Source organism: Pholis gunnellus, assembly GCF_910591455.1.
Source record: "Pholis gunnellus genome assembly, chromosome: 4".
NCBI lineage: Eukaryota > Metazoa > Chordata > Actinopteri > Perciformes > Pholidae > Pholis > Pholis gunnellus.
This window is the reverse complement of record NC_136530.1, coordinates 2,230,198-2,243,545: the sequence shown is the minus strand read 5'-3', so window position 1 is coordinate 2,243,545 and position 13,348 is coordinate 2,230,198. Positions and strand designations below refer to the sequence as shown.

Sequence of the window (13,348 nt, the reverse complement as noted above, 5' to 3'; positions counted from 1 at the left end):
GAGGGAAACCACATCTGAAAACAGAACGAGGATAACGACCGTTTATGTCCAAAGCCGGAGTCACACGCACGGCTTTACAAAAGCAGCTATCGTCATAGAGAAGTAAGCCCACACCAAAACACAGAGGAAGTCCCGATACAAGCGTGTGTATTGTACACAGGTTTAAAATACTTGTTGTCATTATCTCAGCGTGAGACATGTTGTCATTACTCAGATTATGGGCTTCCTGTTTAAAGACCACAGAGCAGCCTTTTCTGTTTACACTAATAATCTGCAGTAAATCAATCATGTAGGTAAATGCTTTGTAGCTTATTACGTTTGTATCGTGTTATAGAAGACGTCCCGTCTTTTTAAAGACATTTCAATCATTCATAACAAAAAAATAAAGTTTGTTATAGAAGTACTGGTGCACATTGAAAACATCTTTTCCTGTTTCTCCTGAAATCTCAGAGCAGGTTTGGGCGGTTCTCCTGTTTACCTTTTCCTCTGGCCCCGCCCCCTCTTGCTCTGCCACTTCCTGATCACCTTTGCCTGTTAGAGGTGAGCAGGTTCCGAGCTCACACGGTCGGCAGTCTTTCCCCACCGCTTCGGGTCTTAAAGACATTCCCTCCGGACCGGCAGTCGGATACAATTTCTCCTCTCGCAGCCAATCGTCAGACTCAGTGACCGAGGACAAAGTCCTCTCTCCAGAGTCATTTAACACTCCTCTGCCTCCCCCTCCTCCTCCTCCCCCTCCTCCTCCTCCTCCTCCTCTCTGAATGGTTTAACGTTACACCCTCTGCGAGGCTTTACCTGTCCAGGTGAGCTGCTCAGCTGAAAGTGAAACGTCGCTCATGAAGACATGTAAGTAAGCTTTCCGCTCTCAAAGTAAACTTATAAACCAGAAGTGTGCTACTCGTCTTAAATGCTGCTTTAGTCAAAAACAACACATCTGTCAGTAGTTAGAAAACATTGATCCGGTGTCTGTTGCTGGTTTGTGTTGCTTGCATTGAATCCCTGTGAGCGTAGAACACACCGGCTGCCTGTGAGGACGGACGGGTAGATTTAGATCTCAGACCTCGTCCAGCCGGCCGTTCTCATACTAGAGACACTTCAGGGAGCTTCACATCTGCCTGCAGCTGTTCTCTCAGGCCGAGGTGTCAGGTCTGGCTCAGACCGGAGGACCCGGAGAGGGACCGGCACCTACATAAGATCCTCATGTAGCGGTCACCCAGCGGGGCAGGACCCTCATCCTGTACGTTCCTTCATAAAGGAACAGGAGGTGCTAGATTTAATAAATATATATATATATATATTACGTCGAGGAGTAAATGACTCACGGTGGGATTCTTGATTCTCGTCATTTTATTAATTATCAATATACAGTTTATTAATTTGATCGATTTCCTGTTTGTTTGTTTGTTGTTGTTGTTGTGTGTCGTTATGAAATAGATTTCTGCTGAAAGTGAAAAGAAAAAAAAATGGCTTCCTGGAATTTTCAGCGACATGTCTGAACGTGACATGCTATGCTGGTGTGTCAGACGACACACACACACACACACACACACACACACTTTGTGCCTCATGTTTGTTTGTGCTCCGTGTTTATTGCGCTGCTTAGCACACGAGCCCCTCTGATCTTTTTATGTTTAATGAGCTGATGATGAAGAGGCGCTCTCCCTAGCTCACGTGTGTGTGTGTGTGTGTGTGTGTGCATCCTGTGGTTTGTTTGTAGTCCTGACCATGTGAGACCACGCCTGCTAAGAACTACAACGACCAGCTGTGTCAATTTCACTTTGTTGTACAGCACATGAAAGTAAATCTGCAATGATTAACAAACCTAGAAGAAGGCCGTAAACATTTTTCTCTGCGCTCGTCTTGATTCTGGCTGACTGCGCCTTCTGCTCCGAGGGCGTGTTTGTTTGATTGATACAGACATGGTGTGTGTGTGTGTGTGTGTGTGTGTGTGTGTGTGTGTGTGTGTGTGTGTGTGTGTGTGTGTGGAATAAAAAGGAGTGGTGGATATGTCCACAGCAACATGTTAGTTCAGTGTGGAAGGCCGAGAGTGCCGACGCAGACACACGTTGGCCTCGTCATCGTCGGGGTCGTTTTTCACGCTCTTGTCGTCAGGAAGAGAAAGAATGCGCTGACTCGGCCTTTTGTCATTATTAACCCGTCACAGATTACAGGGACGTGGGAGTGGATCAACGGCCTTCTTTACATATGTGTGAGGAGGAGGAAGGTGTAGACAAACAGCTTTCACAAAAGACAAAAGGAAACGCTTTGAACTGGATTTACAATCCAAACACTGCTTTTTATGTCACTCTGTGATCCGCAGCGAGACAGAAACGAGGGCAAAGCTCCTGAACCTCCTCACGTCTCGTTGCTCCTTATTATGTCGCGTCGCAGGTGGAGCTGTCTGTTGAGGGATGAGGACGGATGCTCTGGAGGCGCGGGAGTGTCCTCCGTGTGAAAGTCTCTGAGTTTGTGGGTGTTTTCGGGCCGCAGGTCTCTGCGTGTAGCAGCATGCATGTGTGTGTGTGTGTGTGTGTGTGTGCAGGTACAAGTTGACAGCTAATGTTTTATCTTCATTCCGATTATAAAGGCTAATCAGATCCAGTGAGAAGCTGTGAGACGTCGTCCATTTTGTTTCAGATTCGTGTGATCTTTTCACTGTGTTCTTTAGCGAGTGTTCGTCGTTATCTTTCTCTCTTTTTAACACCAAAGAGAGAAAAGAGAAGAAGCTTAAAGGAGATGATGTTATCTGTTCAGATCGGGAATTTAGAGGGAGAATATCAAACCGCCTTCGTTTTTTCATTTTCTTTAACTTTTCGTCTTTTATTTCTGCTCCTGCTGGCAGATATCTCCTCTCTCCCTTTCCCCTTTCCTTTCATTCCTCTTCTGTCTCTGGTTGTTTTTTCCTGTGTAGCGATGAGAGATCAGACCTCCGACGCAGCGGCAGGTGCCGCCGTCTGTGATGAATCAGCCGCGTTGCCGCGAGCTCTCGGTGGGGAAGCTGTAAATTCGGCTCAGCCTCGTCTCGGTCCTCGGCCTCCAAGACACGGAGCTTAGACGGCTGTCACAACTCGCCGCGCGCCGTCCTCGCTCTGCTTGTGTGAAGAGAGAACCGGGGCGGCCTGCTTGTTTTGACAAGTCAGCGGGTTGCTCTGCAGACACTTGTACGTGCGCGGTCGTAGTCGCCTGCGTCTGCATTTTAGGACACATCAAAGTGTATCGAGTGGTTTTTTATTCGGGGCCTGGGAACGTGTCTCGTTAACCCTCTGAACCTCCGAACAGTTCGGCCGTTTCTTTTGCACGTTTTACTCTCTGTGGTCTGGTTTGTCACTGCAACACACAGCACAAGTCCTGCAGCGCTCTGGAAACAGAGCGAACTTAAACATGTATGTTACAGTTACAATGCCGTAAATCACAAAAAAAGGAAAAAAACGCAAGTTTCTTTGATACATTTCTTTACAAAGATTGGAAAACGCTGGAATTTAAACAAACGACATTGTTTAAAGTATCCAAGTGTTGAAAAAAGCTCCACGTGCTGTAAATATTCAGCTATTCACATTTATACGACCTCTACTGAGAAGCTCTCCTCTCTGTGTTCAGCAGCAGTTCAGTCCTAGTTTCACTGAGTTGTTGTCACACGACTGTTGGTCTCAGATGAATCAATCGTGGCTTCATAGCTGCTCTGAGGAGCTCAGAATTTAATGTTTTTACAGGATCTGGTTAAAGCAGACGCTTTATTCAGGGCGAGCCTTTAAATGAGACGTTTAGAAGTGTTTTTGATGAAATATCACAATCTTCAGCTTCATTTTGGTTGCTTTTTTATAACAAAGCCGTTTGTCACACGTCATGTGTTGAAGGACAGGAAGCGATGATGACGTCTTTAACAGCGTCTCGCTGTGATGGACGGTGTAGTTTTGGGCGATTGTTTAACGAGAAACTTGCTTTTCAATCCCAGAGACAATAGAGCTATCACTTGGATCACATTTATATTAGTCCTGTGTGTTTGTGTTGTTGTTGTTTTTTAGCCAGATCTAGTGTCTCATTAAGCAGCCAAGACCCAACAGAGGGTCCCTCGCTGAGCGCCAACGAGATGTCTGTTGCCAAGGTGACGTGAGTCTGACTGAGCCCATCTGCTCGTGTCCATGTGCTCGAGGAGCCTGTTGTGGACATGACGTGTCCGCTGGCACGCTCGCCGTGTCGATGTAAACCTGCAAAAAAACAACAACAACGACGACAATAACAAAAAAAAAACCCAGTTTGGAATCACGTCACATCTCCTGAGCCGTGATGTGTGTTTGTGATGCAGCGCAGTGCAGCGAGCGCCGGAGACTCGTCCGCCGCTACGCTCCAGTAATACTGATGTCGCCGCATCCAGAGCGGGAGTCTCAGTAGTTCGATATCTCTTCTCTGCCGGCAGAGGAAACACAGAATACACACTAAAGTTTGCAGGACTGCTGCTCTCGTCGTGTGCTGCTGTTTTTTACGTGACATGATGAGTGCTGTCCTCCTTTCTTCAGTGATGGAAAGATCATTTGTTCTCGTATAGCAGAGTATGAAATACAGAAATAAACAGGTGAACTAGAACCATTTAGGGTTCCTCAGCTTGTCCTCATAGGAGAACACTTTGGAGGGAGGCCTAAAGGACCAGGCTGCAACTTCTGGTTCTGCCGAGTTAAGCCGATGCTCGAGTGTCCTAAAAAGCTGCATTCTCTCTAGTGTCCACCAGGGGGCGACTCCTCTGGTTGTATAGAAGTCTATGAGAAAATGACTCTACTTCTCTCTTGATTTATTACCTCAGTAAACATTGTAAACATGAGTTTATGGTCTCAATCTCTAGTTTCAAGTCTTCTTCAACACAGCATGATGTTCATTTAGTAAATGATGGTCCGTTTAGAGTCAAACAGACCATAAAGCAGGGGATGCTTTAGGGGCGGCGCCTCTACGTCACTCCTCCTCAGTCCAAATATGGTCACTTCCTGTTCACTGGTTGTAAACAAAGAAGATGGCGACGGCCAACATGCCGAACTCAAAGCTTCACATCAGTCCACAAACCGATGAGTGACGTCATGACACTTTCACTTCTTATATACAGTCTGAGGATGACACGTAGCAAAATAAAGTCTATTTCTCACTGAAGTGTTACTTGTTCGGTGATTGTGTCTTATATTAAGTGTATTTTGACAATAAGATAAATAATATTTGGTAATAATATGCAGTATTTTCTCACTGTTGTATTAATACTTTTACTCAGTAAAGGATGTCGTGCTTCCTCCTCCACTGCCTCTCTTACACTATGGTCCTCTTCCTCTCTCACACAGATCTCTGCTGCTCATGACCTCCTCCCTGGATCCATCAAACCTTCCTGAGTCCAGATGAGCATCCAGGAGGAGAGCGCACAGCCCGGAGGCGCCGCGGCGATGGCCGGAGCGTCGGCCTCGCCCCTCACCCCCGTAGACTACAGACTTGTGTATCCGCCTCTGGACCTGTGCGCCGCGTGCGGCCACCGGCACCAGCTGGAGGAGAACCACGAGTACCTCTACAAGGACGAGGTGGACGACGACCTCGTGTGCCACATCTGCCTGCAGGCGCTCATCCGGCCCCTGGACACGCCCTGCGGACACACCTACTGCCAGGAGTGCCTCACCAGCTTCCTGCTGGAGAGCGACTTCTGCCCCGTGTGCCGCGCGCCGCTCATGCTGCAGAGCTGCAGGAAGCCCAGCCTGCTGGTGCACAAGCTGCTGGACAAGCTGACCGTGGCGTGCCCCTTCACCGACCACTGTGACGAGACGCTGGCGCGAGGCGATCTGGAGGACCACATCAAGAGCAGGTAGGACGGAAGAAGCAGATACAGAAAGGTATCGTTAGGGCGTTAGCACTCTTATCGATACTGATTATCAGTTTGGTTCCTTATCGATGCTCTTTTTGATGATAAGAAAATAATCATCATTTCTTTGTTATTCTTGTATGTAAACAAATATTCTTTCTTGAGCAGCAACACAAGAAGTTCAGAAATCTTTAAACACATTCACATCTAATCAATGATCTCAATGATTATCTTTCATTGATGATCCTGTTCTTCTGATCAAACTCTGTATGACATCACTACCGTATGACATCACTAACATATGACATCACTACCGTATGACATCACTAACATATGACATCACTACCGTATGACATCACTAACATATGACATCACTACCGTATGACATCACTAACATATGACATCACTACCGTATGACATCACTAACGTATGACATCACTACCGTATGACATCACTACCATATGAAATTACTACCGTATGACATCACTACCGTATGACATCACTACTGTATGACATCACTACCGTATGACATCACTAACATATGACATTACTATCGTATGACATTACTACCGTATGACATCACTACCGTATGACATCACTACCGTATGACATCACTAACGTATGACATTACTACCGTATGACATCACTAACGTATGACATCACTACCGTATGACATCACTAACGTATGACATCACTACCGTATGACATCACTAACATATGACATTACTACCGTATGACATCACTAACGTATGACATCACTACCGTATGACATCACTACCGTATGACATCACTACCGTATGACATCACCACCGTATGACATCACTACCGTATGACGTCACCACCGTTACCTGACGGCTGCTCCACCAACAGACTGATGTTCTGCTTGTTGGTCACATGTTGTGATGAACTTACTTGTGAAGGTTTCATTGTGTTTGAGACGACCAGAGTTCTGCAATGTTTCCTTCTCTCTGATCATGATGCGAGTCTCACGCTGTGCTGAGAGGAGACAAAGAGACAAAGAGACAAAGAGACAGAGAGACAGAGAGACAAAGAGATAAAGAGACAGAGAGACAAAGAGAGGATGTTTGGAATTAGTCAGGAATTAAGGAAGTACCGACAGCAGAACCGATGACTCTGGACCGCATCAATACTCCGTCTTTTTAAGTTTCGGGGCGCATCGCTTCCTATAACTGTATTTTCCGTTAAAGAAAGTCAGATATAATCAGTGCATACTTTTTATTCTTTAATTAGCATTTCTCTGGTATTTACACTGGCTATCTGGTAAAAACAACAGTGCAGTAAACAGGCTCCGGGTTTCCCACGCTCCTCCCGGAGGAGAGAGTTCTTCCTCTAACCGGGCTTTCATCTAAAGCAGGCCCGGCTCCTCTGTTTATATATCATTAAGAGACAGAGCTTTGGTTTCTGGATCCGTTTTCATTAATGCTCATTAACACTCCCTCAGCCCAAAGGCCTCTGGGATAATAATCTCACACACACACACACACACACACACAGAGTGTTTCCGATTCATTTAGAAAACTCTAAATAAAGTTGTAGTCTTTTTCTCCTGCTCCTTCTCTCCGTCTTATTATCCCGCCGCCCACATGCACCCATCTCCTCTGTTTCTCCTTCCTTTCTCTTCTACCTCATTCCTTCCCTCTGTCCTTTTTCCCTCCACACGGCTCCATTGTCTTCTTCCTTTGTGCAGCGTGAGTGTCAGGAGGAGGTGTGGAGACGTGAGGCCGACTCCCAGAAGGATCCGGCTGCTCCGCCGTAGTTAGGAGGTGTTATCTGTGGAGGTGAGAGGCCGCGTCCAGAGGGACGAGTCCGCATGTGTGGGAGGAAGTGAACGAGAGATTGAAACACACCGTTTCAACATTTCTGTTCTCTTCACTTATTCCACTGTGGTCCAGTGATTGTGACTGTATTCCATCCATCAAGCTGGTTATTATTGTTGTTCTAGTATTGGTTTGAAGCTTCAAGTTCGGCGTCGACCATCTTGGCTTTTTTTGCATCCAGTGAACAGGAAGTGACCATATCTGAACTGAGGAGGAGCGACGTAGAGACGCCGTATACGTCTCTGGTAGAGACCTGTCAATCACTGTGTAGCCCCGCCCCTAAAGCATCCCCTGCTTTATGGTCTGTTTGACTCTAAATGGAGTCATTTTCTCATAGACTTCAAGATGTGACTCTTTGTACGCAACAGCATGACAAAGCTGAGTCAGCACTCGCTGGTTTAAAAGAGGTGTTTCCAGTTTAAATATGACGAGAATGAAACCTGTTCTGTGTTTGGACGTCCAGCTCTGGTGGAGCTCTGCTCCACTGATTACATCTCTCAGTGGGTGTTATGTGATGGCAGCGCTCGCTGTCTCTGGCCTGTACCCCAGAATCTGGCAGCGGGTCAGGAGTTGTAATGACTGAGACAGCCACGCCATCTGGCCTCGAGCTGATTTCATACTCATGTAATCATCCCTGACCTTTATTGGCCTTTGGTTGGGAGGAGTTGTCATTCTGGTCACAACCGGCACAATCAAGAACTAAATCTCCCCACGTCTGATCGGCGGTGTTTCCGGTCTCGGTCCTGTCGGGACTCGCTCAGACTAAACCTGTAGCTGCATGTGCTGCTTTAAGGAGGGTTTCATTTCCTGCTCTGAATGCCTCTCGCTCTCATATTTTTTGTGTTAGTCAAATGAATTTACCCAGAGCTGCATGTGTGTGTTTTACTGATGTTCAGCCTTGAGCGTGATGGTATTTTCTTTTTTTTTCTTCCTGCTTGTTTTGTGCCTGAAACTACTTGTTTTCAAGTGCGCTGCATTCTTTTTCACAGCTTGTGTGAATATCGGGGGAAAAGAAATGAGTTCCTGGCAGTTACCATAGTTGCATTCTGTACGTTTTAAATGTGGCAGTTACGTGTGTGTGTGTGTGTGTGTGTGTGTGTGTGTGTGTGTGACCTTGCTGCAAAATGACCTCACTGTGGGACTAATAAAGGAGATTCTTATTATTTGATCTTTCCAGTCAGCCGTGCTTCGGTGTAAGCTGTGATTTAAACGTGACTCAGGAGTGCGGCTGTCATTGCCTCTCCCTCCTGTCTTGTAAATAGGTTTCGTAATAGTAGTCTATTGGCTACATAGTCATTTAAATATGTGTGAAATCACACATTTATGCCTATTCGTATGTCGTGGTTATGACTCGTCGGCTCATTCTGAAGCCTCCGGTACGACAGATTCAACGCTGTTCTTATTTGAAAATGGACCGTCGTGTCTGCAAAGTCTCGCGGTGCATCAAAGCATCAACAGACACCTTTTCTGTAGCAGCTGTTCCATGAATGTACACACAGATTGGTTTCTACCCCATCAGTAGAACGTATTGGCTGCTGCTGCTACCAAGAGGAATAATGGAGGGGAGAGTGTGTGTGTGTGTGTGTGTGTGTGTGTGTGTGTGAGACGACGGTGTTTTTGGTGAGTCGATGTGCGAGTGTATGAAACGGCTCCTGTGGGGGTTTAGAACTGGTTTCTGTTCACAAACTGCATCCTGTCACAATCCAATTACATTTCCATTTCCTGCGTGCCCTGTGGTCTTGTCGCTGTGTGCGCGCCGTTCAAGTACCGCGGGACAACTCAGTATGCACGCACGCATGCATTAACGCACACAAACACACACACACACACACACACACAGTAGATTCAGCCAAATATTCAGGCAGACGGGGTATTTACAGCAGCTAAGTGTCTTTCTCGAGGGGAGCAGACAACTGAGCGCTGTGAAAATCGGATAACGGCGGGAAAAAAAGGTAAAGAGGCAAAACAAGGAAAGGGAAAGAGGGGGAGGAAAAGAAGCAGGATTAAAATATGAGCTTTATGAATAAAATCGACATGACTCTACTTAAAATAAAAACATCTACATAAACATCACTGGGAAGGGATGAAAATGAGATTATCTGCAGTATTTAACGTTCAAAGTTCTCTTTGAGTTTACGACAAAACAAAGACGGGAAGAGCTGAATACAGTTCACGACCTCAAACCGCCTTTAAAGGCATCGAGCTTCCTGTATTCAGCGCCTTCAGGTCGGTCACAGTCCGTCAACGCACACCTCTCCTCCCTCTCCTCCCTCTCCTCCCTCTCATCCCTCTCATCCTCTCCTCCCTCTCCTCCCTCTCCTCCCTCTCATCCCTCTCATCCTCTCCTCCCTCTCCTCCCTCTCCATCCTCTCCTCCCTCTCCTCCCTTTCCTCCCTCTCCATCCTCTCCTCCCTCTCCTCCCTCTCATCCCTCTCATCCTCTCCTCCCTCTCCTCCCTCTCCTCCCTCTCATCCCTCTCCTCCCTCTCATCCCTCTCATCCTCTCCTCCCTCTCCATCCTCTCCTCCCTCTCCTCCCTTTCCTCCCTCTCCATCCTCTCCTCCCTCTCCTCCCTCTCCTCCCTCTCATCCCTCTCATCCTCTCCTCCCTCTCCTCCCTCTCCTCCCTCTCATCCCTCTCATCCTCTCCTCCCTCTCCTCCCTCTCCATCCTCTCCTCCCTCTCCTCCCTTTCCTCCCTCTCCATCCTCTCCTCCCTCTCCTCCCTCTCATCCCTCTCATCCTCTCCTCCCTCTCCTCCCTCTCCTCCCTCTCATCCCTCTCCTCCCTCTCATCCCTCTCATCCTCTCCTCCCTCTCCTCCCTCTCCATCCTCTCCATCCTCTCCTCCCTCTTCCTGAGATCCCTGCATGAACTATTGAATCAGGTGGTGATGATCGATGGTGTGTTCACACCAAACTCACCTCCACGTAGAAACCAACACCGTTTCATGAAAACTCATTTAGCTGCTTTGGTTCATGTCGCACAATCCCAGATACGTCGTGGACGCCGTCGCACGAACACCAAATATACAGATTTTTGCTGTGATTTTAATCATAATAAACGGAAACCACTTTTGGATGTTTGGATCGATCGGTGCTACGCTATGCTAACGCTATGCTAACACCGTAGCTGCTCCATCAACACAAATGCAGCAGCGACGTTATTGTTTCTACACATACATTCATGTACATGGAGTTTAATTCAGTCTCCACAGTGACCACAGATACAGGATTTATTTTCCCTCCATTTCTGACTCAACAACAACAACAACAACAACATCAGGAGGAGGAGCTCAACCCTGATTGGCTTTTGCAACACAGTCACACACATTTCAAATGTATTGATGTCGCTCAGAGTCTTTGCATTGAAAAGGTTTTCTTTGTGTTTGGTGTGATCCACCTTTAACCTTTGTTATTGTGTTCCACCTGTCCTCCCTTATCTCTCTTTGTATTCTGAAATTGAATGAATGAATAAATGAATGAAATGCTCACTTAGACGGATCTTCTTTAAAGAATTATTCCAGATCTTCTTGTTTCCCGTCTGTCTCTTTCATATCACTAACGAGCCTCCGTCACCGCAGATCATTTAGATTTGTGTGTTTTGGTCATTCTCTCTCTCTCTCTCTCTCTCTCTCTCTCTCTCTCTCTCTCTCTCTCTCTCTCTCTCTCTCTCTCTCTTTTTATTTATTTTTATTTGTTTTTGTTCACACATGTCGGCAGAGTCTTTCGAGCGATCAGACCAATCTGCTGCACAGGGATCAGTCCATCGTTGGAGAGGAGGGGGGAGGGCTCGGAGGGAACAACCCCCCCCCCCTCTCTATCCTCCCCCTCCATGGACCAACATACTGTAGGCGGGGGGGGGGGGGGGGAATGCAGAGGTTGCAAACATGTGTGTGTCTGAGTGTGTGTTCGTGTGTGAGCCAATCAGAGTAGCACCAGGTACCTCCCCCCCCCCCCCCCTCCCCCTTTTCTGTCTCTGTTTGGTCTGCTCCATCCCCCCCCCCTTCAGTGGTTTCTGCTGCAGTATAAGTCACAGCCTGCGCTGTTCTCGCTGACACACACACACACACACAGCACACACACACTGACGGAGACGGACATGCACACACACGAGCGCAAATCCTCTTACAACTAGCCAGAGCCCGGAGCAGATTAAAGCGCTGTACATCTCAAATTGTATTCCAAATGTGCCACCTTTGCACGGGTCCTCCTCCCTTCTCCTCTTCTTCTTCTTCTTCTTCTTCTTGCACTTCCTCCTTATCCTCCTGTGTGCCACAACGGGACTTCTGCTCCGCACCTGCTACTGCCGCCACCGCCGCCGCCGCTTTTTCCTCTTCCTCCTGTCTTCAACCTCTGGCAACCGGCCCGTTTGCCTCTGCAGCTGAGATGAGCGGGCAGCCGGCCTGAGGAAGAGGAAGAGGAGGAGGAGGAGGAGGAAACCGAGGAGCTCACGCAGACCCGGAGGTATAGAGAGAGAGAGAACCAGAGAGAGAGAGGAACCAGAGGGAAAGAAAAGAGGTGGGAAGTGAAGGATTACTCCTGATCTGAGATCCGCCTCTGGCAGAAGGAAGGCAGGCGAGGGGGGGTCGGGGGTTGGGAGGAGGGGGGGGGTCAGCACGGCCGGGTTCGGAGAATCGGAGGTGGTGGTGGTGGAGGAGGGGGAGGAGGAGGAGGAGGAGGAGGAGGAGGAGGAGGGGGGAACACAAGAGGAGAGAGAGAGCGTCGGCACAGAGACGAGCGGTGACCATGAAGGCTCTGCTGCTGCTGGTGCTGCCCTGGCTCAGCCCGGCCAACTACACTGACAATTTGGGCAACCTGCACATCCTCTACTCTGAGCTGTGAGTACGACACTCAGCCCCCCCCCCCCCCCCCTCCACCCCACCACCCCCATCCATCACCGGTCCATGCAGCTGTTTGTGTGTCATTGTGTCTTCTTCCATCGGCCATCTGTGTGTTTACGTCTCCATCGTCACTTTAAGAGGTGTGAAACAGAATCTCCTCCTGATGCCTTGCTCACTGGCTGTTGTGTCGCTGGGATGCAGCAGAGCCAGCAGGTAGAGCTTTGAGCCGTCCAGGACAGTTTGGACGCTACAGCACTGCAGCTCTCTCTCTCTCTCTCTCTCTCTCTCTAGCTGCATGTGACTACTGTCTTCATTTGAGCCACAGTTTTACTCTTTACACGCCGTGTGTGTGTGTGTGTGTGTGTGTGTGTGTGTGTGTGTGTGTGTGTGTGTGTGTGTGTGTGAGGGAGAGAGAGAGTCCCGTTCAGCTTGTAACCACGCTGTGTTTTGTTTGTGGAGTAGACTTTCACCTCAGCATTAAATATTCATAGCTGGCCGCTCTGCGACCGCCAATCGCGTCCGTTCAAAGCCTTTTTTTATGTGCACATAATCCTCGACGCCTCGAGGACACACACCTGTCGGTGCTTCTCTTCGCCGCCTTTTTCCTTTTTACGATCGGTATTTCATCAGCGGTTACGTCACCGTTGAGTTGTGACACCGTGGAAACAAACCTCTGGTTGGAGCGTGTCAACACGAGAGCCGTCGTCGTCTTCGGCTGGTCAGTCGACTGTTTTTGAATTCAAATATGTTGAGAACGGTGAGAAGTCCCCGTCGTGAATACACAGAGCTCAAGGCGACGTCTTTGTATTGCTTATAGTGATACAAAACAGAGAAAATCAGCAAATCCTCACAT

General features: G+C 48.0%; 1 protein-coding gene across 2 annotated transcripts in view; it reads left to right on the top strand.

The window, feature by feature from the left end:
• Positions 1 to 550: 550 nt before the first annotated feature.
• The window catches only part of lnx1 (ligand of numb-protein X 1), a 33,477-nt gene continuing 20,679 nt past the window's right edge, over positions 551 to 13,348 (top strand). The window contains exons 1-2 of one of the 2 annotated variants that reach the window (XM_079158049.1): positions 551 to 843; positions 5,313 to 5,821. In XM_079158049.1, the coding sequence (XP_079014175.1) occupies positions 5,367 to 5,821 (455 nt within the window). In that variant the 5' untranslated portion in view covers positions 551 to 843; positions 5,313 to 5,366. Of the gene's footprint in view, positions 848 to 5,312; positions 5,822 to 13,348 lie in introns of both variants that reach the window. The other variant, XM_079158050.1, reaches the window with a different exon arrangement.